The sequence below is a fragment of the Simochromis diagramma genome, unplaced genomic scaffold, assembly GCF_900408965.1.
Source record: "Simochromis diagramma unplaced genomic scaffold, fSimDia1.1 OVJJ01000402.1, whole genome shotgun sequence".
Taxonomy (NCBI): domain Eukaryota; kingdom Metazoa; phylum Chordata; class Actinopteri; order Cichliformes; family Cichlidae; genus Simochromis; species Simochromis diagramma.
The window spans coordinates 670,664-695,634 of NW_024386972.1; the positions used below are offsets into that span (position 1 = coordinate 670,664).

A 24,971-nucleotide genomic window follows, 5' to 3' on the forward strand; every position below is an offset into this window, starting at 1 on the left:
AGCCTGAGAGCTGCAAACTTGGCCCATAGCCCCCTGGTACAGATGGAAAACCCAGTGACCTCATCCCAAAGGGGTTGCTCCCCCTTCTCCAGCCACTGCAGGACCGGCAGCAGGTCCGTGTCTTGTTCCTGCCGTGCCCTCCACTCCGCTGCATCCACCACCAGAAGAGCCCTGCAGGCGAGCTGTGCTGCTCCGTCTATTGTCGTGAGTTCCCGCTCTATTTCCTCTCGTTTCTCACAGTAACGGCAGCCAGCTGCAGCAAATGGGCGGCGAGAGAGGGCGTCTGCGTTAGAATGGTGCGTCCCTGCTCTGTGCTCCACAGTGAAATTGAAGGCTTGGAGCTCCTCCAGCCAGCGAGCCACCTGTCCCTCTGGCTCCCTGAAAGACATCAGCCACTGAAGGGCAGCATGATCAGTTCTGATAACAAATGCTGTGCCGCACAGGTAGTACTTAAAGTGTCTCACCCCCGCCACCACAGCCAACAGCTCTCGTCGTGTGACACAGTAGCGCCGCTCACTCCTGTTCAGGACCCGGCTGAAGTACGCCACCACCTTCTCCCCTTCCGGCCCAACCTGCGACAACACCGCTCCCAGCCCCACATTACTTGCGTCAGTGTCCAGGACAAAAGGCAGGGCGGGGTCAGGGGGGGCAAGGACTGGGGACTCTGTCAGCGATCTGCGGAGGGTGTCGAACGCCTGCTGACAGTCCTGGGTCCAGATGAAGTCACGGTCCTTCTGTAGCAGGTGGAAGAGTGGTGCGGCTATGGAGGAAAAGCCCTTCACAAACCTCCTGTAATAAGACGCCAGTCCTAGGAAGCTTTTGAGCTGTTTCTGGTCTGCTGGTGTGGGCCACTCAGTAATGGTGTGAATTTTTTCCTCCAACGTGCTGATGCCCTCACGACCCAGCTTGTGGCCCAGAAACTCCACCTCCCTCCTTATGAAGTGGCACTTGTCGGGATGCAGCTTCAGGCCTGCAGCCGCCACCCTCTCCAACACTTGTCTCAGGGCATCCAGGGCAGCATCAAAGGAGCTCCCGTGCACTAGAAGATCATCCAGGTAAACCAGACACCGTTGCCGTGGGACGCCAGCCAGCACACTGTCCATAAGCCTCTCGAAGGTCGCGGGAGCGTTGCAAAGACCAAAGCTCAGGACTTTGAACTGCCATAGTCCCCTGTTAGTGCAGAAGGCTGTCTTTGGTCTGGATTCCGGGGACAGTGGCACCTGCCAGTAGCCACTCCGCAGGTCCAGGGTGGAGAACCAGGAGGACCCGGCTACTAAGTCGAGAGCCTCATCAATCCTGGGAAGGGGGTAAGAGTCCTTCTTCGTCACTTTGTTGAGTGGTCTGTAGTCCACACAGAAACGCATCCTAGGACTTTTTTTTTAGGCACCATCACCACCGCGGAGGCCCACGGGCTATCAGATGGCTCTATGATGCCCGCCTTCATCATTTCACACAACTCTCTGTCCGCAGCCTCCTGATGAGCCAGGGGCAGGCGGCGGGGGCGCACTTTAATAGGCTGGGCATCCCCGGTCTCAATGACGTGCTCTACCAAGTGTGTCAAGCCAACATCACTTTCTTTCAGGGCAAAAATGTCACTAAACTCTTTTAGTACCTGCCATAGACTCTCTTGCTGCTGTGGAGTCAGCCCCTCACAGTTCTTTGACCAGATACTCCTCACTGCTGAGAGCCTCTCCTCCTCCTCCTCCTCCGCTCGCTGTTCTGCTGGCGGGTCTGCAGGGGTCTCTGCGGTGGAGGTGGACGCCGCGGCAGATGCTGTGCAGACCGGGGGAGGAATAAGCGGCACCTTCTTCCCATCAGGGAGTACGAGGAAGCCTTTGCCTAAGTCCAGTACACCACCAATGGCTCGTAAAAAATCCAGCCCAAGGATGCAGGCGTCCTGCACGTCAGCCACCCAGGCAGCATAAGACACACCGAGGTCCCCCACCTTGAACTGGAACACTCCCCTCCCTCTCATTGGGGCCAAATCACCGGTCACAGTCTTAAGTTGCACATTAGTCGGTTGCACAGCAGCTCCGGTTGGTACAACATCGGGTCGGACCAGCGTTGCATTGGACCCCGTGTCCAGCAGGGCCGTACAGGACACCCCCGCAATCGTCACTGGAACATGGCAAAAGCCGCCAACCTGGGTCCAGCCCACAGCGATGGCCGCACCGGGTGGAGGTGGCGGTGGTGTGGGGATGTCGTTCTCCCAGGCCCGTGTACTCCCGCCTACACGGGCCCGTGGGCGTTTCCCTGAACCGCTGCGAGCTTGGGGCACTGCCTGATGAGGTGTCCGACTTGTCCACATCCCCAGCAGCTCTGTGGTCGGCGGTGTGGGCCAGCCCGAGGGGAAGGCGACTGCAGCGAAGCTGCCTGCACCAAACTGCACAGGCCTGCTGGCGTCTCCATCTGTTCCACAGGTGCTGACACAGCCCTCACCTCATGTGCGTCATCAGCGCCCCCAGAGGATCCTGCAAGCATCTCCCTCTCCAACGCTAGCTCCAGGGCTGCACTGAGTGTGGCCGGCCGAGCAAGCTGAGTTTGCATACGGAGCTCTTTAGGGCTCAGGGCCTGCAGGAACTGGTCCCGAGCTAACTCCGCCTGCACTGATGGTGGCATGCTGTCATACGCCCTCCGGCAAAGGCACTCGACTTCATGGGCCAAAATGCGGAGGGGCTCACCTGGCAATCTGCGTCTGTTGTGGAACTCCGACCTCAGCAGCACTGGTTGGTTATACTGCCCGAAGCGCCTCTGAAGTGCTCCGACCAGAGCATTATAATCTCCCCTCTGCTCCTCGGTCAGCAGCAGCAGGCATGCAGCTGCATCCTCACACAGGCACAAAGCCAATTGGAGAGCTTTATGTTCCTCCGACCAGCCAGCTGCAACAGCTAACAGCTCGAACTGTGCGATAAACACTTCCCATGGTGTCTTGCCGCTGAACTTAGGCGTTTTTATATTCGCTGCAGCTTGCTGGGCGCCGCCATGTTTGTTTACATCACGTGACGGCGCGCCAAGCGAGGTCGACTCCTTCCCGCCGGAATCGCGGCCGCTGTGCGAACAGTTCCCGAGCCTAGTCAAACCGGGGGGAAATCCAGCCTCGGCAGACAGCCGCAGCGCCGTTTCCCTCACTCCATGGGCGGGCGAGCGCGAACGAACCTCCCTCTCCTCCGTCTCCTTCTTAATCTTGCCCGGCAACATCCTCGTCTCGCAACGGCAAGCGTCGCTAACAACAGGGTGTCGGGCGTTCTGGGGTTCTTTTTTCTTTCTTCACTTCTGACACCAATGTAGCATTCACAAGAACCAGACGGTTGGGTCTCAGTTTGTCCGTTTATTTGGCACATAAGCAAGAGGATTGCTAACTCAGGGGAGAGCGCCTTCGTACTCCACCTCTCTTCAGCCTGGCACACACTTACACACCGAACCACCAGGTCCCCCCTCCCCTTCCTGAACACCACCCTCCCTACTTCCTGCAGCACAACCAAAACATGAATCTTAAAGGAACAACAACAGTGTGCAGAGATAACCAACATGTCACTGTACAATAACACTTAACCATCGTTACAGTATTTTAAGGGGAGGGAGAGAGAGAGAGGGGTCGGGCTTACCTTATTTAAAGAGAAGATAACATCGTTGACTTTTCTAGGACGCAAACATGTTGCAAACTGCTCCATCATTACGTCACAGCAGTGTACTGCTATAGATTTTTTTTTTTTTTTATTAAAAAGGGTAGGGAGGGCTTAGCCCCGTCAGCACATTCACACCAGCCGTCCCTGACTATGACTGTGCTAACTACCTAACTGTGGAAAAGAAGGTGGAAAAATGGAGTCTGGACATTTTTAAATATTTATCTAATATGTACCATCATTGTTGGCTGTCTAAGGCTAAGGCTCAGAGCTAATCATGTTCATATCATGTAAGATTGATTAATCTGTACGTTTTTAAAGATTCATGTTAACATTAGCTAGTTACTTTAATGAATAATTTAACAGACTGCGATTGAATGCACTAAATAACAAAAAAATTGAAATTAAACTAAAAGACTAAAAACGAAAAATTTTCTTCTAGCTTGTCTGTGTGTCTCTTTTTTGTTTAACTTAATTAAAAGCTGATTTAGAAAGTATACAACACTGGACCTGGCTGTAGTGTTTTGTGGACTTGCAGGGGTGGTACACCACAGAGCAGTGGGTGCAGTCAATGGCTGCCACATCTTAATCAAGCCTTCAAGTTGCCCTGATGGTCAGGGGTACAGGAATAAGAAAGCCTTCCCATTTACTGTCCTGTAGGCAGGTTGTGACCATCAGGGCTGCTTCATTGACATGAACATGGGCTGGCCTGGATCGATGTATGACCCAGGGTGCTCCACCACAGCCCACCCCACAGGCAATCAGTCTACCCACCTCCATTGGATTTTATCTTCGGAGATGGAGGATGCCTTGAACGTAAAGTATTCCAATTCAGTTTTATGTTTATACATATAAAAGAACTACTGTAAACCTATTATGTTATGTTAGGCAATAAATCTGTTCTTTTTTCTAATCGATTCATTCATGGAACTTTTTTCAGAACTAATTTTTACAAGTACAGAGAACAATGAGTCAATTCTCTCCCTGCTCTCCACATTCCTTTCCTCGCGCTCGTCTTCTTTTGGTCATCCACTGCTGCAAAGCTATTAGGAGAAGAGGCCTAATGGAAGATTTCTGTCCCAATGTCTCGTCCATGAGGACAAACCACAGCCAAGTAGCATCAGTGGGCTTCCCACTGACTCTGTCTCTGACCCTGGATACTTGCAGAAGGCAAATTAAATAAAAAATGACTGTTGAAAAAGGAGCCACAATTTTTTTTAGGATATATGTTTAATAACTTGTTGCATTAAAATTGTATTATTTGATTACACATGTACATTTTTTTTTAATTGACCCCTTTCTTTTTAGCCTGCAAGGGGACGACCTTCTCCTGTAGGCCCATCTTCTTCAAAACTGTCCTGATAATATAGAGAAAATAAGAGAGAAGGAAAAACCATTGCAATCGTGTCAATCCCTGGATGCAAACTTAGGAAAACTAAGAAGATTTCACCGCAGGGGACACAGGTGCGTACTTTGTAAGATGCATTAACTTCTAGAAAGGGCTGGGGCTAGCTTGTTAGGAATTGCCTAACTAATGATTGCCTGCAAGAAAATGGAGATGGTGCAGCTTAAAGATTTTTTTTTTAACTTTCTTTTAGAAATATTGATTTCACAGATTATTTGTATCTGGCTTCATTCACACACTTTTGAATAAAGTGCTCATCTGACGTTACAGGTATAACAAAAAGCATTCGATAAGGGACAACAGCAGAGTAAACAATACTGGGAAGAACTGCAGGATTATTATAAGTCAAGGAAAGGAAAAAGTGTCAAGGTCTGGCTGTGTGGCAAGCAGGATGAGGACCCAAGTGCAGGACTCCAGAGACAAAACCTGAACTACAGACTAAAATACAAAACATTAAACTCTTGGCATGGAAAGGCATGAATATTACATGGAACTAGAAACTATGGAGCAAAACATGGAACACAGAGCACGGGGAGAAACATGACAGGAGGACTTTCACGAAGACTGACGACGTGACAAGGTACAGAGGAAAACCGAGGACTTGAATACACGGGATAACGAGAGGGAATACCTGGGAGACAGGGGGAGCAAACTGAGCGCAAAGCACATGAGACAGGGACTATGAAAATAAAACAGGAAGGTGGGCAGGAATGAAAAAGGTGAGATAAACAGAGAGACATGACAGAGATGAGTCACAGAAAAACACACACATAGATTCAGACTGACTAAATACAGGGAATCGAGGGTGGAGACAGACAAGACTAAAAAGACACAGAACGAGGATGAGAGACTGGGCTAACAGAAATGAACAAGATTCAAGCCTGACTTCACAGAGAGAAACGAATAACTAACACAGGGAACCACTCACACAAGGGCGGGCAACATCAACTTTAATGCATAATAACAAAATCCTGAATGACAACAAATACAAAATACAGAAATTAAAAATTAAAGACAGCAAACTAGAAAACTCCTAAACATTCCCAAAACTCAAAACACAGACCCAAGAACCATGACAAAAACATTCCTGAACTCAGATTTTTTTTCAAAGATATATAGTCAGTACAATCCCATGGAACAATAGACATCATCTGTGAACTCGCTCTAAGTCTGGCTTAAACACTGGCTGTCTTTTAATGTGTCTGCTTTTAGAGATGCACCAGTCCACTGGCTGGGTACTGGAATGGGCTGATTTTGCAGACTGGTGACTGGCTTTTCAGTCTCATGTTAAGTTCAGTTACAAGACCTTCCGTTTCATGCATGCCCAACACAAGCACAGTGGTGAAAGCAAATAGATACTTTATTGATCCCACAAGGGAAACTTTTGTGTTACAGCAGCATGACAAAGAGTAAAAATAGTACAGTCTACAATACACAGCAAATAACCAACACAGTTATATAAAAGTACAGCAGGTGCCCGGTAAGGGGCTTATACTATGAGATAGTACAGGAATTTATATGTCTACATCAGTGATAAAAACAAAACAAAGAGTAGTAAAAATCAAGTTAGACAAGGTTAATCACCTGTCAGTAATACCAGTTCTAATCAGATACTTAAATCACCTTTTTCCAGCTGATCATGGAGATTACCAGAAACTAGAAAAGCAAAAGTGTCTAAAGCTATACCGCACGAGCAAAGAATCCAAGCAGTTACAAAGTAAATTGTAAGTGATAAAGAGAAAAGGGTTGGTCCTGTTAACTGGTCAATTTCTAAACACAGAGAAAAATGATTTACGTGACTGATATTTGTTTTGTTGCATAAATCATAAAGCATAAACCTCCTTTTGTTTAGTAAGTAAAATAAAAGTAGAAGGCGGGTGTGTAACGACTCATTTTCAGTTAATTATTTATACCTCTTTCCACAGTTAAGAGACACAAATGAGAGGCCGTGTAATTTATTCCAGTTTTGGGGAAAATGTTTGTAAATGCTGTCTGTTATATTCTTAGAAAGAAAATTGGAATAGGCAAAAATCATTATCAGTGCTTTTCATTCAGAAAATAAATATTAATGGGAAAAAAACATTTTAATCTGTGTATCTTTACTTGATGGTTAGGTAAGTGAATTAACTATAGCAACTATGAGACGTGGGATTAGGTTGAAAAGGTTAAGAAGAAAAGAAATAGATGGTGATTGAGATCAGAGATAAAGAGGAGCCACTGCCAATTTTATCCTGGTTAAGTGTTTTGCTGTACAGTTCAAAACAATCATAAAAATGACTTAGTAACGTTTAAAAATGTGGGCCCAATTAACAAAGACATACTATTCCAGGCTCAATTTAACCTAAAGATGAGCATCATAATTACAGTGACAGATTATTGTGCCAATATATGTAGTATATAACATATTTCTTTAACTTGAATGATTTAAACACAAATATGATATGAAAACTCTTTTAATAATAATAATAAAAATATAATTTTATTAAGTCCTTTTAATGGACATTGTCAAAAGAGACCAGCGAGGAGTCACAGAGAAAAGGAGGGGGTGGATACTGAGAGAAAGAACAAAGAGTAGAAGAGACTAAAAGAAGAATGAGCAGACAGAATTTATTGTTGAAGGCAGATAGAGGAATGGGCACAGGCGAGAGCACAGTATGGAAAGCACAGATAAAGAAATAAGAGTGAGAAAAAAACTCTTAAAATGAAAAAATATATATTTTAAAGGCGACCATATTATGTAAGAAAATATCCAATAAGAATGAAAACTAAAAGTATGAATGACAGCTGCTAGCCACTAGTGGATGTAAGTGGCCAGTTAGTGATACTCGTATCACAGGAACTAACAGCTTGTCAAATCACACGTTTGAGTTTCCTTCCTTTAGCAGGAAGTGATACCTGTCTATGAGGTGATGAGAGATGAATCTTCTCTTTTTGCCTATAGACTTAGGCCTCAATCCACCTCTGATGCTGGTAGTAGACAGATAGACTGTAGGTAGTAGGCTGTGTCCCAATTAAGAGACCGCACGCTTGAAGTACGCATTTTGAGTGCGATTACGTCACCGCCACGCGACGACGGCTGTCATTTGACATTTTCATTCCATATACACTTTGTTTTTGCATAATGATACAGTTTTGTGTAATTTTGGCAACAGATACCACTGCAGTGGATTCAATCAAATAATCAGAAAGTTATTGAAATGCTGACGTTCAAGGCGTTTAATAAAAGGGACTGGAGCTGATCCTGGATGCGATGAAGCAAGAGGTGGTGAACAAGCTGACCAGGTTGCCAGTGTGCCAGAGACAGCCACTGAGCTGAAGGAGGAGCCCCGTTTGACTTGGTTAGCCTGTGAGACTTTGGAGGCAGCTGACAGGTACTGACAGGCCAACCGCAGCACAGCTCCAGCGCAAGTTGAAGCAAAACCTCAGATGAAGCCATAGAGTAAGACTTTCAGTCTGTATCAAAATGATACAGAACCTGGCAAATTGTCAGGTGACCAGAAGGGGAAAGCAGAACAGATTCCCAAACAGATTAATAAACACTTTATTTAAATTTGAGGCTAAAAGCCTAAACTTCAATTACATCTAAAATATTTGATCAAAAATCCATCATGATGACAAAAATGCATCATTGTCCACTACCAGAAAGCATTATCCAAAATCACTACCCGAAATTTGGCTGTTTATGAATCAACAGTAACCAAGCTCTGGAAAATGATTAACGTAGTCTATCCTATTTTATTCTTTTTTAAATTATTATTTCTAATCCCTTCAAGGCTGAAAATAATGGAACTGCTGTCTTGTGGGTTGTTCTCCATTGCTATGTAAAAATTGAATCAAAGATAATGATAATGTAAATTATAAATTTTAGCTCCTTATAAAGAGCAATTGCTGCAATTAGGCATTCACTCAAGTAGATATTTCTTTTTTTTTCTTTACAAAAAGCTACAGTAAAACATTTGTTAAAATGGATATGCAGTGAGGTGTTTTAGAATGATGCCCCCACACTGCATATTATCATAAGGTTAAGAATATGTTCAGAGGGTTGCACTTAGTCTAGAGTCATTAGTTTGACAGATTATTTCCACCACTCTTATAGCATTTATGAATGGCCATTTATACCTCAGATGTACTCAGACACATCATTTTCAAAGTGAGTTTATGGCACTCATATCAGATGGAGATGCACATCATAAGGCGTAGAAGTCTGTTCCATTGAATGTATTCAGCCTGGCCTTATTTCCCCCCTCTTTTAGTATCTGAGGAACATTTTAATGCTGTATAATTTTCTGTAGTACAAAATGGAAGTCTCATGGTAGATGGTTCATATCTATAGTTTGGGGGGGGGGGAGTTTGTGAACTGTTGTTGAAACACCAGGATTTTTCGCCGTGTTTACCCGCAAAGTATGGTCTGATCTTCATCATCAAGTCCCAAATATATATCTAAAAAAGCACACCCTGACCAAACTAATAACACACAAACACTTTTTACCTTTTCATGTCTTCCACTGAGAAATCATTCACAGTGCAGGCTGGAAAAAGTAAATAAGCTCTTGAATGTAATTTTGCAGTCCCATTTTGCTGCAAGAACCTCTATCGGGCACTTTTCGTAGATGATTATGAGACTTGGACAGAGTTGAGAAATTTTGGACCATTTCTTGAACGGCTGTTGTCAGAAGCGGGCCACAACATGTGCACTGGGAAAAGGCCAGGACTCAGATGTAGACATTCCAAAACATGATTTTTTTTTTCTTTATTTGCTTTTCTTGTTTTTTTATTTGTTCTGTTGATGATTTAATTGTGTGCTCTGGGTAATTGTCACGTCGGATCATTTACCTCTCAGTGTCCTTGACTACTCCATACATTATCCTTGGTGTGCCGTTATGGGTGCATGTCTGATGCAGGGGCGTTAACACCTTTCTTATATCACCACTCTGAAGACCGATGAGCATTGTCAGCAGGTTTACTGACATTCAAAAAGATAAAACTTAAAACAAGACAAAAAATACAGTCATGATATACGTATGTGCAGCATAATATGCATTCATATGCCACCCTGCTACTACACAGCATGTGTCATATGTCTAATTATGTAAACTTGTACTATTGATGCTATCCCAGACGACCTCCAAAATCGCGGGCAACTAGCTTAACAAAAGGACTGGCTTTACAGCCAAATACTGCATTAGCGGGCAACATATTGCACAAAAACAAAGTTACAACTAGTGATGTGATGTTCTGTATCGAGGCTTCGAAGCTTGTGTCGAGTAATGGAGGGGGCGTTTCTGCGATGCGCGTATCGAGGCTTGCTTCATTTATGGGAGGAGCTGAAAATGATGACGTCCGAAGCCTCGCTGCCTGGCTGTACCACGTGACTGGTTCATGAAGTGGTTCGAACTTTGCCGCGAGATATGACAGCGATATAAACCCCTCAGACTTCAATCAAAATGTGGGTATTTGATGGAGAGTTGCGGTTAGTGAGAGTTTGGAGAGAGTTTGGAGGTTTATGAGAGTGAGGAGAGAAAGTCAGGAGAGAATGGAGCCAGCTAAGAAGAGGAGGATGTCCTCCCCTGTGTGGGAACATTTTGATCTTATTCCTCCCAACAAGGTATGTAAATTTCTACAGAAGATGTATTTTCATAATACTGATGGTGCAATACAATTTATGTTAAGCTGTCTTTACTTTTGTACAAGGTGAAGTGTTTGCTATGTGCCAGGGAGCTGGGCTATAACAACAACACCTCATCCATGCTTAGGCACTACAGAGCTTTGCATGAGAATAAGGGGAACACCGATTGTGGAGCAAGACCAGGTGAGCCATCAAATGCCATGATAATATAGCATGCAGTAATGTTACTAAATGATATAATGATATTATACAGCTGCAATAAGTTACGTGTGTGATATTTATATTTGTGGTTTGTCTTTATTGTCTTTCCTCAGGAGAACAATCTCAAATAGATGAAGACCTGGTTAGCATGGTGATTGAGGACTCCCAGCCATTTAGCATTGTGGAGGACAAAGGATTTAAAAGATTTGTTATATCATTAAATCCTAGCTATGTTCTCCCCACTAAAAAGGTCATAAAAGCAGTGAAAATTTAGTTTTTACAGAATAAAATGTGAACAGGCAGGACTGAGGCTCAAAGCCTCAGTGTGTAGCTGTCCATGCCTCAACATTACAAAAGCACAACTACTGTCCACACCCCAACCACACCTCACCTCACAGTGAATGATCATTTCCATTTTAAGCATTTCCAAATAATCATTTTCCATACTGCCAGTATAAATATACACAGTATACTGCATCACTACAATATACATGTTTTACACACTCCTTTTGTTGTTGACATTTACAGGCTGTGTGCAAAAGGCCACACTCTTCAAATTCATGCCAACTAATATTTTTACGTCCAGTAGGTGTCCTACTAGAGCAAATGAAGCTTCAACAAGCTTTGCGCTGGGGTGAACCAATTGGATGAAAAGCTTCAGTGCTTCATGAAGCGTCATCTGCCCATCACTAGTTACAACTTATACTTTAAGTACATACCGGCGATACAACCATAAACAGAAGATGTAGACAGTATTTTCTCCAACAGGACACCATGAACTGCGTGCCGATATGTTTCCCTTCTTTTTGCTCACTTGCTTTGCTTGACTTAGCCGACTTCCTGTTCAATAAAGTTTTTTTTTTTTCAAAACAAAGCCGTTTCTAAAGTGCATTACTTGGAGCAACCACAGAGGGTGCTGTAAACACATAATGAATAACAAACTGACTGAGAATGATATTTTAGTGATACATTTTACAACTTTTGGTGATAACAGAACACTTGGGATCTGTTTTAAAGCATTAGTTTTCAGTTAAGTGTGGAGTATTTTCATACAAGCACTGCCTTTCCATAAATTTCAAGTGTTTTTTCTCTCATTTATAACCAGTGTTGGGACTAACGCGTTATTAAGTAACACGTTACAGTAACGCGTTACAGTAACTACGTTATTATTGTGGTAACGAGCACGGTAACTAGTTATTGTGCCAAAACCAGGAACGCGTTACTCGTTACTGGGATTTAGATAGGCTCGTTATTCGTTACTTCGTGTGGTGGCTATCGCGGAGCTTCCACAGATTCAATAACATTAGCAAGTGGTGGAAGCCAGCAGGTGGATGAAGGAAAAGGGAGGCAGGAGGAGAGACCCGAAGCGGCCGCTGGTCCGAGTGTCAGGTGAACTGAACTTCAGGTAAGAAGTTATGACCTGGAGTGTATCTGGGTCAGATATGAACCAAGTTTAGGTGGAGTTTATTTTCGTTATGCTGACTTTTTTGTACTGCGTGCTAGCTAGCATGACGGAGTTTCTATACAGCTGGGTGGGTGCTATGTTACTGATGTTGAACTTTATTTTGTTCATAAGGTTAATTATTAGAGTTGCCAACCGTCCCCTAAAAAACGGAATCGTCTCGTATTCAGAGAAAATATCATGTGTTTCGTATTGAGGTGAAAAGGAACAGTTTGTCCCGGACTTCAGCTACAATGAAAAGACACAAAGCTGGAGTTATTCTGTGTTTACGCTGCACAGCTGCCTCTTCTCCTCTCATTCTCTCCCCCTCCCTCTCCCGTTTCTACTTCAATCATGAAACTGATCAATGATCAGCTGATCAGCTTTTCTCTCTTGTTTGTTTATCGCCCACTTTGCGCCGAAAGAGGAAACCAGCGGATGTCGCGTTAAACAACAGCAGCACTTTTAAGCTTGATCAGCTGTTGTCAGAATTTATTTAATATTAATCTCTAGTATCAGCTGATGTTGGCTGGAGCCACAGCTGTAAAGCTGCTGGTCATGATATCGGTTTGGTTATGTGGTGAGAGGGAAACATGAAGATGAAACCAGGAGATGTCCTTACGGAATCATCAGAGCTGAACAGGTGATGGAGAAACAGGTGACATGAATGAGTTGAAGTTATGAACTGTTTCTGAGAGACAAATAACACCAGGATCCTTTTCTAAGTAGCTGACAGCTGGTAACTGTGCAGGGGCGGGTCTAGCAAAGTGTTGCCAGGGGTCCATGTAGGGCATTAAAAGGGAGAGGGGGGCACAAGGAAATACTTTCTTATTCTCATTTAAAATGTCTCACTTTTAAAAAAATAATTACCTGAGTCTTGCAACAAACAATTGATAGATTGATACATATATACCATCAGAACAGTGTACATCACTGTCACAACAGCGTTTGTTTTCATTCAAAGGCTTTATGATTTTTCCTATAATGGTGGGCCGGTCTTTAGTCAAAATGCCCGGGACGATTTTTTTGTCCCAGTCCAGCTCTGTATGCAGCTCATCTTCAGTCTGGTGTTACCTACATCTTCCTATTCAGAAGGCAGAATTTCCAAGTTCTGAGTACAATCGAAAGCACCACGACTACAGTTTTTGTGTTGGATGTAAAAAGCAGGCTAGGATAGAATCAGGCGTGGGATTTCTCTCGTGGAAATGTGCACATTATTTTTTCCTTTCTATTGGTAGGTGGCACAGTGCACTGTGGCAAGTAAGCAAGCTAGAAGACTGGCAATCTTGCTGGGTATCCAGTTACGGAAGCAACACGTTAACAAGCGAATTCTGAGTAAAACCAAAGTTACTTTCCCTAGTAACTAGTTACTCTGAAAGTAACGAGTAACTTGAAGTAACTGAGTTACTTTTGATAGAAGTAACTAGTAATGTAACTAAATTACTAATTTAAAGTAACTTACCCAACACTGTTTATAACACCTGTTAGTTGTCAAATACTCATCACTACTACAGAAAGACATGCATAAAGTGTTATTTGTGCAGTCAAATCGTGTTTGTGAATAACTGTCACTTAGATGGAGGTCAGATCACATTTATTAGTAATATAGTTGGAAACTATTGTAATTCCAAAGCGTTTGTGAACTTCATCGTACTTTAGATTGGTTATCTTCCTGATCACTGGTCTCATTTTAACTTTTAATTCCAGTTACACATTGAAATAGTTATGGGTCATGGGTTTATAGGTTTAGAAATGTGAGGGACATTTCACTAGGGCGAAATGATCAAAATCAAATATCACAGCACTGATCTGTCAACTACCAGTTTCCATCAATATTTGCGGTTCAACAAAAAAAGGAAACTTTGTAAAACTGCAAACTACTCAGCTTTTCATGCTGCAGTTACCTGGTATGAAGCTTCGAGAGCATTCATACATTTAAGTCTTTGTAATCATTCACAACTTCAACCACAACTTGTGTGGTTCACTCTATTATAAGATAATACATGCCTCTCATCCCAGTGTACTATCAGGGTCCAGACGTCTATTCAACAGCTTCTCCTCTTCAAAATAATAGTATCGTTTTGGTCCTTAAATTTATGGCTTAAAGGAACCCAACATCTAAGATGCCACAATAATGGAAATATAAATTCCTGTAAAGGACAAACAGAAGCAAAAGGGGAGCCATGGATAAAACAAATAAGGAAGAAGACCATCAACCAACCACAGAATTAGTTGTCAGAATCAGGCTTATCCCCTAAACTAGACCTGGAAAGCTAAAATAATAGAAACTAACACTGAAAAAAGTAGTGTTATTTTTGCTACAGTCCTTTTGGTTTTATCTTACTATTCAAATGAAAATTCTTATGCTCGAAATGTTTTTGATAAGTTAAAGGTCTGGTTAGTTCAGCACCCTTCGAAGCTATGAAGCTATCCTGTTGTAATAAATGCAGGATGTGATTTAGCATTATCTTGCTGAAATATGGAAGGCCTTCAGTGAAAAAGCCATTGGCTTTTGTAATTTGAAAAATACGCTAATAAAACAAAGACATGTTTGACTTGCCTAAAAAAAGGAGAAAATAATATTGCATTAGATTATCAACCTATGACAGCATTTCTATTCGCCAACTCACCAGTCACTTTATTTGGTAGACTGCTTTGCTAGTACCAGGTTGGACTCTGGTCTTCAAAACTGCCTTAAATAAATCTTAGCTGTATAAATTCAACAAAGTGCTTGAAGCATCCTGAGAGATTTTGCTTGAGACAAGATCGTATCATTCAATTTCCTCAGATTGGCTGGACTTCCATGATGCAAATGTTCCTCCACATCCGTTGGATAAGGATCTAGTGACTGTGGAGGCCATACTCAGGACACCCAAATAGAAATCCTAGTAAACCAGCAGTTTCTGAAATATTCTGATGAACACATCTGGCCTGAGCAATGATGTTACATTCAAAGTCACTTAAATGACCTTTCTTCCCCATTCTGATGCTTGATTTGAACTTTAGCAGGTTGTATTGACTGTGCTTACATGACAAAATGCAGTTAACTTTTTCTTGTATGTTTTTAATTTGTAATTCCTTGTTCAAAGACCTGGACGTGGGTGAACTGGTGAACCTAAACTGGTTGTTGGTTTAGCCCTGTAACAGACTTGTCACCTGCCCAGGGTGTACTCCACCACCAGTGCAACTCCAAGCTGGTTGAGTAGTTATAAAAATGGATCTATGATGATGGAAACTGACTTACTTTTAAAGTAAGTGGGATAATCCCCTATTTGGAGTAGGCCAAATCCTTCTCCATGTTGACCATTATTGACTAAACAATGTTTGCAATGACAGACTGGTTTTGTTTCTGTAATCACTAATTAATTCATTCAATCTGTCTGTCAATGTGGTTCACTGCCTCTTTTCTTTGCACTCTTTTGTTTCAGCAGTTTGTTCTTCTAGTTTCTCTCAGGACTTCCTTTCAGTCCATCTGAGCTTCAGTCTGTCATCCAAAAGCCTCCCTGTGTTCTTTTATTTCTTCTGCTCTCCTCAGTCTCTGCTCACTCTGTGAATTAAGACTAGTTTTATAGGATGGAATCAGCCGTGTTATTATCATCAGCAGTGCTGACGAATGTCCCTTTACACAAGCCTCGTAATGCAACAATCAATTCGAGGCTTTAATTATTAAGTGAGTATTGGTGTGCGGCTTGCATTAGCAGAGCTGGAGACTCATAAATGATTAAAGATATTCAGTCTGACCCAGCATTGTGTGTATATTTGTGTGTGTCTAAAAGAAAGATTGAGAAAGCAGGGTTTAGAAATATACCGCCTTGTCGATGTACAAAAAGCTTTTGACTCGGCATGAAAGATTGCAGAGTAAATTAAGTGAATGCAGTATTGCTGGTAAAAAATCCATGAATAATAATGATGAATATGCAGTAAAAACATGATTTTATAAGGAGGCAGAATGCGACAGGGCTGGAGGTTCACCTCTAATGCTTATAGATAAAGTTGGCTATAAACTGGACCAGTGCCACACACAGCCACCCCCTCCCCCCCCCCCCAAAGAGAGTCTTTGACATGAAAATGATATATCTCCTCTGACAATCCTATCACATCATAGCGCCCCACACTCATCCCCTCCCCAGCGCTGCTATTGCACAGACCAAATCGCAGGTTTTGATACTGATCGAGTTAAAGTAATGCCAGCTAAATGTTGCTTTTGAAACCTCTCAAGTCTTAAAACTTTCTCCGTCAATTGAATGCCCATCCAAGGTTTACTTTCAGTTTCTAAAAGGTTCTATCTGTACACTTTTGCCTCTCTAAGCAGCAGGTCTCTCCTTTACTTTGCCTGGTACAGTTTACACAGTTGCTCAATTTGACCGGTGCCCGGGATTACAACTATGTGGGAACACAGGCCATAAGGTACTCAGAGTGTCATGGTACTGGCTCTGTGACCAGGTGTTTTGTGCATGTTTTAGTTATATTCTTTGATTATTGTAATTCATGTGTTCTATTTTCAGTCCTAGGATTTTGGACGTTCTGTTCCTTGTCTCGTCGCTCTTGTCTCCATATTCCCTCTGTCTCTCCAGTAAGTCATGTTTCTGTCTCAATGTCTTGTCTGCGTCTTTGTGTTTGTCTCGTGTTTTATTTTGATAGTCCGTGTCCTGTGTGCAGTGTATCGAGTTTTGCTTCCTCTTATCTCGTTAGGTCTGATTTGCCCCAAGCTGTGTTACCACCTGTTCACCATCCTCTCGTTGTCCGGCTTGTGTTTAAGTCCTGTGTTTTTCTTTTGCAGCTGTTGTGTTGTATCTGCTCCATGCTGTGTGTTGTCTCTTTGCCTCCTGTTTTGCAGTGTTAATTCTTAGTCTCCATGTTCAGGTTTTTGTTTGTTTGTTTTGCATGAGTTTATTTGATGGAGTGTTTTTCCCAGCAATAAAGCTGCCATACCTTTCCGTGTTCGAGTCCTGCAATTGGGTCCTCCCTCCCTCCTGCCTGCTACACAGCAAACCTTGACACTGAGAGAAACGGCACTTGTCCCTCCTGTTATTGTGGAGTGTAACCTTTGTTTTGCTCAGAGATTTCATTGTGATGACAGAGAGAACTGCATAGTGAAAGTGAAGCTTATGAGAAACCATGGAGTCATTATTCTATGGCAAGTACATTGTCCAATCAAAATTTCCTTTAAATTGATAAGATGATGCCAAAAATAAAGATTATTTCCTGTTTTAAATGATGTGTAAGTGATTGATCTGTCAAATGTATCAAATCAGTTGAAAAAGCAGAATTTGTCTCTTTTTTTCTTACCTTCTCAAGTTTTCTGAAAGTTCTGATATCCAATCCTTTACCACTTCTTTAAGGACGTTAGTCTGCTCACTGTTCTTCAAGGGAGATGTCCCCACAGATGCATACTACAACCAGTAAGTGCTTCCTTCTTGCTTTGTTCGTGTGAAGTAGAAAAGCTTTTACTTCATGAAGATTTATTTAATCATGCAAACTGTACAACTTCCCTGAAAACTAGCTCAAATATTGAACTATGATTTCTTGAGATGAGATCATTACCTTGCTAGCCCCAAGGTGCAAGGTTTTCTGCAAACCCCTCAAAAATCACTAAATGCTTACGTTCAACTCAGAAAGAGAATTTTTGGCATTTCTGCTTAAACAGTGACTGCAATAATTGCTTGTTGAAAAAGCTGACAAATAGTTTTGTGTGAATCAACAAAAAGCTCCGCTGAGTAACCGTTTCAGCTTTTCATTTTCTTAAATTCATAGCAATTTTAGCATCTGTAATCATCGCAATTAAGTTGAAAATAGACTGACGAAATGGCTAGAATGACAAACTCAGGATCCACTTTCTGGCATTTTTCTGGTCTTTCAACTACATTACACATTCTCTGTGCACAATGTTTGCTCAGTTGTCACTGGGGATACATCTGTTGACAAGTTAAAGAATAAACTTTCCAGGTAAAACGATTTGGAGATGATCTTTTAACCTCTAAAGTCAACCTGCAGGAAGAAAGCAGAGCTACCGTTCTATATCATCTTTGTGCAGTATGATACAGTTTTTATATGGCAAAAGGCCAATAGTGAGGTGACTTGTAAACCTTGGTTGGCCTGAGGCAGAGCAGTTCAGCACACTGTAGTACTGATGACTCACTACATGCAGCACTATGTTTTCCTTTTCTTTGAATGTCAGATAATGCCAGGCAGTTTCTGTGCATGCTCTGCTGCATTACAGATACATATTATAAAGTATAGAGCAATAGACATATATACCTCATTAAACTGTTGGTTGATATAAGTATGATGTCATGCTGCAATTTTGTGAATTAGGATGTCATAAATTCGCACATGCTTGTATGAATGAAAATCCCACTGCGTCTCTTGAGGAGGTCTTCCAAATTTCTGAGAGCTTTAGTTTGCTTGATGCTGGCTTAGACCCGGTGCAATGTCTGACGAGGTGGTATGAGCGAGGGTGTTGAGCTAATTGCTTCTGATTGCATATGATGTGAATTAAATGATCTCCCTACTTTGCTTCTTTTCTCGGATTGACTGTGTGTGCCTGTGACCGCACATGTGTACAGTGTATACGTCTTGCCTGCACGTGCAGGTGAAGTCATGTGTAGGGGTGTGTTTTATTAATAATTTTTTTTTTGATTGAGTCTTTGAAATCCACTAATGTGAATCTAGTCAGTGGATGCCTACAGTCTGAGGAAATCAAGTGGAAAAGTGTGAAAAGCTTTGGTTGTTCAGGTGCAAGGCTTTGTAGTTATAAGGTCTTTGATATTTGGCAACTTTATAAAGCCAAGCCAGACAGGGCGTGCAGGTAGGAGCAAGAGCAATTACCTCAAAGCTGATCTAGGATGCACAAAACTTGCATGAAAATTCACTGACATTTCATTTTAAGTATATTTATTTTTTTATTATTCAATTTCCTAGCTTGCTGTAAATTCAAGCGGAGGTTAAAGTGGGATTCTGCAGGCAAGTGCTTCATTAAGGAGACACGCCTCACTCAGTTTATTTGTATTATGAGCTCTGCAAGATTTGTCTTTTGTTCTGAGTTTGCTCTTTGTAGATTTACCCAACTGCATTCTACAGTATTAAAACTCCCGAATCACCCTTCATTGTTTTGTTTTGTTGCGAAACCGAGAAATAAGTGTAGAGATTTTCTGAGTTATTCACAAATGCAGTGTATAAAACAAAAAGCTTTGTGCAACTCTAATGAGCTTGAAAGTGAACATTTGGTATGGGCATTTTTTTCACTATAGCCTAAAGTGGGAGGATTAGGGAGGATTCGTTGTAGTTTCTTTAAATAATCATCAGGAATAGTTCTCCAGGCTTCTTGAAAGACATTCAAAGCTCTTTTGATGGTGGCTGCCTTTTGTTCTGTTCTCTATCAAGATGAACCCACACTGCTTCAGTAATATTAAGGTCCAGGCTCTGGAAACCAAAGTGTTTGTGTGGTTTTTCTATACATGTATGTATTTATTGTATTGGAAGTGTGGGATTACCAATCAGATGCCTTCTAGATGATACTGCATGGTCAATCCAAGTATGACTGCTTTCCTATGTTCTTAATTCCTCCATTTTTGACAAGCTCCCAACACCACTGGCTGAAATGCAGACCAAAACTATGACAGAGCTTCCAGACGACTGTAGACAATTACTGCTGTCTTGACTGTCTTAATCTATTCTGTGCACAGTAACATTTTAAACCAGAAATTTCACATTTCAAATCAGCACTCCCTAAAACCTGCAGCCACTGATTGCCAATGTTCTTGTGGAATTTGGCATAGCTCAATCTTTTCATCTTCTTTCAGAATGGCTTCTTGACAAGCACCTTTTCACTGAGACCATTTCTGATGCACCATACTGAAAATGCCAGGATTGTGGTTAAATGCTCACCTTGATGGTGGAAAAATGTATCAGAGGAATTTTTCATAGTTTCAACAAAAGAATTTAGAACAAAAGACCTTTAGAAAGCCTCCTTCATCTTAAACTTGTTCAGGAAGTTTAAGACGAAGGAGCCAAGGGCTGTTTACCCGTTCACTTATATAACCCTGATGTCTTTTTGAAACTAGAGTGACTCTTTGCGAGCCATTAAAACCATTGGACCTGGATAAATGTGGTGTAAAATCGTTCAATTTATTACTACTTATCATTGCCTATGAAGCATTGCCTAAAGTCTGAGTTTTTTCATCACTGACATAGCTGGTATATAACATATTTTGGTGAAAGCAACTGCATGATAGTTCCCAAGCTAAATATAGTGTGTACATATACAGTAGAAAAGGATGTAAAAGCACTACTGAAGGTTAAACCCTCCAATGGTGTTTAGCATATGAGAATAGATTCCCATTTTTGATATTTGCTGTAATTTCTTGTAGATTTCACTATTCATTATCATTACCCCGGTCTGGCATTTGGCATACTGGGGAATCTTTTTTTAAAAATCCAGACTCCTCGTGGATATCATTTTAGTATTAATAAGAGAAAAAAAGAGGATTCTAGTAAACAAAAATCACGATGGGCACACACTTCAGATAAATTCAGTTCAAGTTTTCCAAAAGGGGAAGAAAATGCAAAAGAGTTGCAGATTCTCTTAGAGTGAAATGATGCATAAATATGGATTAGAAAATAATGCATAATTAATCTATCATGTTGCGCTGTAATGTGTGCTTTTACATATATACATAATAAATAAACAGTGAAGATTCCAGGATTTAGAAGTGGAATTTATTTAGTAATAAAGTCAAAGAAAATTTGGGTATTTTTCACTAAAACGCTCACTCTAAGGGGATCACTGTGTGCAGAGTGGGTTTGTGGTGGTTCAAAATGGTTTTGTTGTGTATATTTATGGGATTTTGCACATGCATGTATGTTTTGAGCTCCTCATAATTCGGTCTGAACGCAAGTACATAAATCATTCAGTTATAGAGCAGCAACACGTGATCAGAAGTTGAAGAGACCTAAATCTTGTCGAGCACACATTGAATCTGTTTAATCAAACACACAGCAGTTGGAACAAGCAGCACATAAACTTAAGCACGACGCCTAAGACTTCCAGCGGTCAGCGTGAACACCGATGAACACTCTGTTATAGACCAAACTTTCCTGGTGGTTTTTGTTAGGCCGCCAACATTCACTGGCATGACTTTACATTGTGTCAACCCCCATGTTTTAGCAATAGCACAGGGCCCATATTCTGCCCACTGGCAAACCACACTGTTGTTTGTTTCTCGCCTAATGTCTTTGCTTACATCAGTGGTATTTCAATAAGCTATTTAACATGATTTATCGATATACAAAATTCAATTATGGTATTTGGTAATTACCCTTCGATGGCCCATCACAACAGAATGAAATCCCAGCAGCGATAAGAATTAGGGTAGGACCGCTCAGAGTCTAGATGATGAAGATAAGATGGAGGCTTGGCTGTAGTGACTTGGGAGTAGGTGAGCTGAATGCAGGAGTCTGCTGTTTAGGGAGAATGGAAGATGAGCAGGGAAGTTTAAAGTAGGCATAGTGGAGGTTGATTGGCTTGAAGAAGGCATCCAGGATGATGATTGGACTATACTGTAGCAATGATGTCAGCACTGACTTTTACTGCATGGGAAAGTGGAAGGGATGTAAAAGAACTGAGTAGAAGCCAAATGCCTGGGAAAGCAGACTGATGACTGAATACAGATCTTATTGAACTTATGTAAAAGCTTCATTTATATCCATCACTGCCAACCGGTCGCAGCAGATCGCTGCCCCTGCATCAGCCTGGCTCTGCAGGGTGTTTCTTCCTGTTAAAAGTGTGTGTGTGTGTGTGTGGGGGGGGGATGGGAAGTGGGAGAGAATTTTTCCTTCCCACTGTCACCAAATGCTTGCTTAAAAGGGGTTGTTTAGTTGTTGGGATTTTCTCTTTGTTATTGTAGGGTTTTTATCTTACAATATAAAGCGCCTTGAGGTGATTGTTTTGTTTGGTGCTATATAAACAAAATTGAATTGAATTTCATAATATGAAGTTATTCGTAATCGCATACATTCCTGTTTTTGTTGTCAGACAAATGTACAGGCATGAAACGGTGACACAAATATAAACCAGCCTTTTAGTCCATTGTCTAACTTGCGCCTCTTCTTGGCTTTTGTGCAGTTTTGGCTTATTGTTAGTGAAGGATATCCTGTAGCAATATACAATATGAAAAAATAAAGTGTTTTTAACATTAAAGGATGCAAACTTGTCCTTTTAGCCCTCCCACAATGAAGTTTCCAATACAGTTGTTTATTTTTACCCTATAAGTCGTATTTAATACCGACAGTGATTCTTTTAATAAACTTTGCCAAAGATGATGGCAGCTCAATGTGTTTTATCACATGGGATTGTAGTAGTGGTCACGGATAACAGAAACATATGCATTCTCCTGTTAAGCAGCACAACCCGGACTGATTGTGGATCAGCTAGTTCACTCACCAACTGAGAAGCTCTTCACTAGCGTACATACTGCCAGGTGGCTGATTGCTGAATGAGGCTAGCTGTGCACTGGCTCCTCATAAGAAATGGGTGGCAGCTGAGCTCTTGATACACCCACACAATAGACAGACCTGCTAGGGCTGTAGCGGACAGATTTGTTTCTAATTTTAGTTCTGCACACAACCATAGTTTTTAATCAAACAATTGAGATGCGACTGAAGTAAAGAATATCAACTTTAGTTCAAGCAGTTCAGAAACAATTTACACCATTGACTGTTTAAACTTTTACAGCCTTCCCATTTTCCCATTTGCTGTCCTTGACAACCTGACCTCTAGAGCCCATGGACATCACCAAATATTCTGTTGGCTCCCTTAAGATGTTTTACTGCTTTGATGGAGCCATTTGAAGGGACATCTTATTCCTTTGTCTTGAGAATATCTTGGGTTGCTTCTGAATTGTGCTTTGGGTTTATAGCCATTTGCACTGATCAGTTTTGTAGCATTTGACTGAATCTGAGGAGAGAGCATAGCCCTGTACATTTCAGAATTCATCCTGCTACTTCCATCAACACATCATCATTTAACTCTAGTGACCTGGTTCCAGTGGCAGTCAGACATGCCAATTCCCCTCTACCATGTTCAACAGACAATTTGGTGTAATTTGAAACACGAGTAGTTAAGTTTCCCTGTGAATATTTTCCTCTTTTTATTAAGAAGAGGAAAGTATCCTCTTTCCATCCTTTTCCAAGAAACTGTGCAGGATCTTTTAGATGTTTTCTGGCCTAAGTCAAATTCAAATGTCCTGTTCTGTGTGTAACCAGTGGTTTGCACCTTTTTGTAAATGGACTGATTCTTTTATATAGCACTTTTCTACTCTCCCTGAGTACTCAAAGCACTCTATACAACATGCCACATTCACCCAATCACACCCATTCTCACAAGCACTTTATCTACACTCAGTGCTTTCTAAGTACATTCACACACATTCATACTCCGATGGACGCATCGGAGAGCAAGTTGGGGTTAGTATCTTGCCCAAGGATACTTGACATGCAGAGCCAGGGATCTAACCAACCTTCCGACCAGTAGGTGACCTGCTCTACCTCCTGAGCTACAGAGGGTTTTTGTAAATCCTCTGTTTACAACAAGGTGCATTCATGAAGGCCTCTTGACTGCATCCACCAGAGGGTTTACTTAGATCAGGGGTGTCAAACTCCAGGCCTCGAGGGCCAGTGTCCTGCAGGTTTTAGATCTCACCCTGGGTCAACACACCTGAATCAAATGATTAGTTTATTACCAGGCCTCTGGAGAACTTCAAGACATGTTGAGGAGGTAATTTAGCAATTTAAATCAGCTGTGTTGGATCAAGGACACATCTAAAACCTGCAGGACGCCGGCCCTCCAGGCCTGGAGTTCGACACCTGTGACTTAGATGTAGGGAAGATGGTTTTCTCAACCATGGAAATAATTCTGTCATCATGCATTTCATATCTGCAGTCTTTCGGGCCTTTTGGTGTTGCTTTGCCTTGCCCAGTTCATTCCTGTTGTCTAAGAATGCAACATATTCTTGATCTAACAACAGATTATTTTTTCTTTTTTTTCTTTTCCCTCAAGGACCTCAAGTTGAAACTTTCTGTGAAAAAAAGCAAGTTCAATACTTGAAATCACCTCCAGATCTATTTAACTTATAATGAAGTAATGAGAGGACAAAGCTTTATCTGCCCATCCAGCTGCTGCTCTGTCAATTGTCCAATTGCTTTTGAGCCTCTGGAACTTTGTATAAAAATGTCTGTAATTCCTAAACGGTTAATGTAATACTTTTATTAAAGCTGAAAGTTTGTCCTTCAATTTTATCTTTATCATACAGAGGCCAGATTACAAGATTACAGATTATTGTCATTATCCAGTTTATCTAAATATTGACTGCTTGCTTTCCTATCCTTCACTTTTTTTAAAAGAAGTGTTTCAAAACCAACTCTTCCACAACTTACCTGCTCATTTGCTTTTAACTGGTTGGATTTTTTCCCAAATCGCAGAGTCAAGTTAAGCTGTCTGCTACTGGATACAAAGTCAGCTGTAAAAAGAAACTGTTGGGTATTATTAGGCTATTTACTGCTCCATTTGTGGTTTTATGGCTGACGCGATGCTCTCAGGAAATGAGTTTGAAAATGCTTTGTTAGCGGGCAGAGGATTATGAGATTGGGGTCCCAGAAATAGTTTGGCTGCACAGTAGG

At 41.8% G+C, this 24,971-nt stretch overlaps 1 protein-coding gene across 1 annotated transcript in view; it reads left to right on the plus strand.

Annotated features, from left to right (window-relative positions):
• Positions 1-16,764: 16,764 nt before the first annotated feature.
• Positions 16,765-24,971, plus strand: part of LOC120738147 (leucine-rich repeat-containing protein 51-like) — a 120,173-nt gene continuing 111,966 nt past the window's right edge. Inside the window, exons 1-2 of the mRNA XM_040039235.1 lie at positions 16,765-17,433; positions 17,639-17,698. Coding sequence (XP_039895169.1) covers positions 17,671-17,698 — 28 coding nt within the window. The 5' untranslated portion in view covers positions 16,765-17,433; positions 17,639-17,670. The remainder of the gene's footprint in view (positions 17,434-17,638; positions 17,699-24,971) is intronic.